At 24.4% G+C, this 4,416-nt stretch overlaps 1 protein-coding gene across 1 annotated transcript; it reads left to right on the top strand.

The window, feature by feature from the left end:
• Positions 1 to 873: 873 nt before the first annotated feature.
• On the top strand, positions 874 to 1,847 carry LOC106788271 (5'-AMP-activated serine/threonine-protein kinase catalytic subunit alpha-like; the record flags this gene model as incomplete). The annotated part of the gene is given in 1 exon segment (XM_014751404.1): positions 874 to 1,847. A coding segment is annotated over 1 exon segment (55 nt), but the record flags the coding sequence as incomplete, so codon positions are not given.
• Between the last annotated feature and the right edge of the window lie 2,569 nt (positions 1,848 to 4,416).

Raw genomic sequence — 4,416 nt, 5'->3', positions numbered from 1 at the left:
AAGCCAAATGAAAAAAAAAAAAAAAGAATAACCGAAAGGATAATAATAATAATAGTAATAATAATAATAATCATAAATAAAATGAAAAATTCTTCTTTCTCTTTCTATCCAATTTCTTATCAGAACGTTATCTCGATACCACCACCTAAGTAGGACAACGGTTCCCGTTGACTTTTTACCTCTGTAAAATTGCCTTTACGAAGTAAACAAAAGAAGAAGAAGAAGAAGAAAAAAAAAGGGAAAAGAAAAAAATGAAAGAGAAAAGTAAAACAAACGAAATAGCAAGAAAGGGAAAGAAACAATGAAAATGTTGACAAAAGAATGTGTGAATGAGCGAGTGGAATGTGGCGGAGGGGGTGGGTGGGAAGGGTGCAAACGAGAGATGGAAAAAAAAGAAAGATGCTGAATAAAAGAAAAAAAAAAACAAACAAACAAAATAAAAAGTAAATAATTGCCGTTCGTTCTCCTCGATCGACTTAGAAAAAAGAGAAAAAAAAAAAAATGTAAAAGAAAACGAAGAAAAAGTCGATATAAAATAATTAAATAAATAAATGAATAAATAAATAAATAAAAGAGATCGTGTGCAAAAACCACTTTGTGTCTCTGAATTTTGATGAACGATCTAGCCGTGTTCCTTTCATACATCGCTACCTACGTTAAAAAAAATAAAAAAGAAAATACACACACACACACACAGATACAGACATAGACACACGCATAAACAAACAAAGAATAATAATAATATTAATTATATTAATTATAATAATAATAATAAGAATAATAATAAATGACAAAAGGATGAACGAAAAAAGAAAATAATAATAATAATAACGATAAAAAGTTTTGTGCAGTATTTACCAAAAAAAAAAGGAAAAAAAAAAAGAAACGAAAGAAAAGAAAAGGATACTTCGATCGAAATGACTATTAATTAATTAATTAATTGAAAATAAATAATTGAATAAAATGGTGAAACAAGTACGTGTAATATTTACGTTTACTTAGAATTATTAATTGTGTACCTCTCATAAAAAAAAGAAAATCGCGTACGGTAATTTAGGGTGAACTAAGAAAAAAAAAAAAGAAAAAAAAAAAAGAATAAATGGAAAATTGATAACTAGTAAAAATAGAAGAAAAAGAAGAAGAAGAAGAAGAGGAAGGAAAAAATAAATAGAAAATCAATTGGAGAACGATGACGATGGGAATGTTTAAACCAAAGTAGAAGCAATAATTCTATGGCCGTTATTATATTTGATTACTTTTAAGATTAAAACAAGGAAGTAAAAAAGATAAAATATTATAAATTTGACATAAAAAAAAAATAAATAAATAAAACAATGATACGACGATAATTTGTAAGGAATTTAACAAAAAAAAAAAAAAAAAAAAAACAAAAAACAAAATAATAATATCGACCCTCTTTCATATACACTCACGTATACACAAATTGAAACGTTATATTTACACGTAGTTTACGTACCACACACAACGTTAAACATAATTTCAAATTATATTTTAATCATGGTGGACGTAGAATATTATATTCAATTGAAGTATTGAAAAAAAAAGAAAGAAAGAAAGAAAAGAAAACGAAAGGAATTAAATTTGTCTCCTTGTGTGCTTGTTCTCGCTATATGAATTTCAAAAAAATAAAATAAAACATTATTAATAATAATTTTATTGAAAATATATCAAAAAAATATACACGCATAATATTCTAATAATATATAAATGAAAAATTAGATAATTTAATGAAATTGAATAATCGAATAACACACACATGTATACACACGTACGTACACACACACACAGGACGTATATTATGTCGCAAAATGTTTAGAACAAAAAAAGATACCGAGTCGAACGAAGTGCATAATTTATTTTATATACGAGCAATATTTTACATATTTAAAGAGAAAAACTATTTATATGAATTATTTTTTATTCGTATTAATTATAAATAAAGATTGCAATTAAGTTTCGTTAATCAATTAATTAGGACAATTTTAAATCTTAGCGAATTAATTTGTACTTTTCTTATTGAAAAGAAAAATAATTAGAAATAATAAACGAATGAAAATGATTTGTACGTTTAAAATGAGTTTGAATCAAGGAATACAATCTCTTCTCAGGTTGATGGGAAAACCTAGTTGGAGCCTTGGAAAACAAATAATAATAATAATAATAATAATAATAATAATAATAATAGTAATAAAAATAATAATATTTATAATGATAATAATCATAATAATAATAAAAAACGAGAGAAAGACAAAAAGGCAAAACGAAGTATCAAGAAATTTGTTTAACAAGGATCATTTCTTCCACTCGACACGCCAAAGAAATTTTAAGCATGTATCATTGTATAATTACTTGTTTTTATATAAATATTTTTTAACAATAGTAATAGTTTATTCGTAAGTTCATTACTGAATAGTATATATGGTTTACTTTAAATATGTAAAATGCTCGCGATTAATTAAACAAAAATAAACGTAATATATGCAAGTGAAAAATATTCAATGAATTTAAATAAACTTAGGTAAATTTTAGGTAAATTATATTATATATATATATATGTACAGTAGGACCTTGATTAAATAGCATGATCAGGAGACAAATTAGGCGAATTAATAGAAATTCAACGGATATATAATCAAGAATTAGGTTAGAATTACTACTTCAAACACGTTTCTCATACGTAAAATCAGATTTTTTCTTCATGGTTATTTATAGCAATATAAATATATGTATATATGCATACATTTTATATAAGATATGTATTACAAAAATAATATTTTATATGTTTCATACATTGCTTATTTGCATAAATTTTGATTCGTTTATTGATTTAATATCAAACTCGTGCCATTTCTTTTTTTTTAAGTAAATATTTCATTCATGTTATTAGTTTTTTTCTCGTTAAATCGAATATAAATTAACGTAATTATTAATTATGGTCTTACTGTATATTTAATCATTGATATATATTAGGTTATTAAATACAAAATGGCCGATTTCGTATTGAAAGTATTCTAAAAGATCGGACATCTTATATTAGATAACCTCAAAATAAGAAGAAAAATTAGAAATAAACGTGAATGCATTTCGATTAATTCTAGAACAATTGTTTATTAATAGGAGACAACAAGTAACCGGATAAATGTTAACTGATTAATTATGGTCCTACTGTATATTTAATCAGTGATATATATATTAGGTTATTAAGCATGAAATGATCGATTTCGAATTGAAATCAAAGTAATCGTACGTTTTATACTTAATGGCCTAATATTTCTTGTTATCGATCATCTATATTTCATTTTATCGAATAATATCGTATCCTTCCTTTTTTTTTCTTTATTTTTTTTATTGTGATAATATTTATTTACCTCAAAATGGCATCTATAGTAAATAAATAAATAAGAAAAAAGTAAAATTGTACGCGAGAGAGATAGAGAGAGAGAGAGAGACGCTAAATAATTTTGTAAAATGACGTCACGATAATAATAATAATAAGAAGAAGAAAAAAATACAAAAAGTAAGAACAATACGCAAACTGTCGACGTCATTTGGTGCTTTTAAAATAAAAATTTCCGGCACGACCGCTACGATTGATAAGAATTTAGGTCGTCGTATTAAAAAAATAAAAAAAAATAAAAAAAAAGAAACAAGAAGAAAGAAAGAAAGGTTAGAAAAAAAAACAAACAAACATACGAACAGCGTCGTTTATTTCCTGCCAAAAACCAAAAAAAAAGAAAAAAAAAGAAATAATTTCTTTAAGTTTAAATATCTAAAAAATTGTGTTTTGATATAATTGCGAATACTGTAGGGTCAATTTTTTGCATAAAGTAAAAATTCAAAACAAATACAAAAAAAAGAAAAAAAAACCAAACAAAAACACAACTGCGATATGATGTCCACCATTTGTAATCATCGAAAAAACATTTTCGAAGAAAAGAATAGATAACTAACAATAACAAAAGAAAAAAAAAAAGAAAAAAAAAAGAAATAAAAGATAATACATCGGTTTTACAATTCGATGGGATAAGATAATATTAATTATCTAGATAAATCTTGTTGTTCCATGCGGTCGTGCCTAGAGATAATTAATTGATTGATTGATTGATTAATTAATTAATTAAAAAAAAACCATATATACATATACATATACATATATATTTTACAACAACAACAATTATAACAACCAACTAACACAGGAATAACAAAATAAATATATAAAAAATCAAGTGGAAGCTTCGTTGTAGGAAAAAGTCGAAATGCTTGTCCATGGAAAAAAAAAAAAGAGAAAAAAAAGAAACAAAGAATGAGAGAAAGATAAAATGAGAACAAACTTGAAACGTATCTTTCATATCGAAAGTTCGATAAACGAGATCGATCGGGTCCGGAAAAAAAAAA

This window comes from Polistes canadensis, unplaced genomic scaffold (assembly GCF_001313835.1).
Source record: "Polistes canadensis isolate GaletaPanama2010 unplaced genomic scaffold, ASM131383v1 scaffold_132, whole genome shotgun sequence".
NCBI lineage: Eukaryota > Metazoa > Arthropoda > Insecta > Hymenoptera > Vespidae > Polistes > Polistes canadensis.
This window is presented reverse-complemented; position numbering and strand designations above follow the sequence as displayed.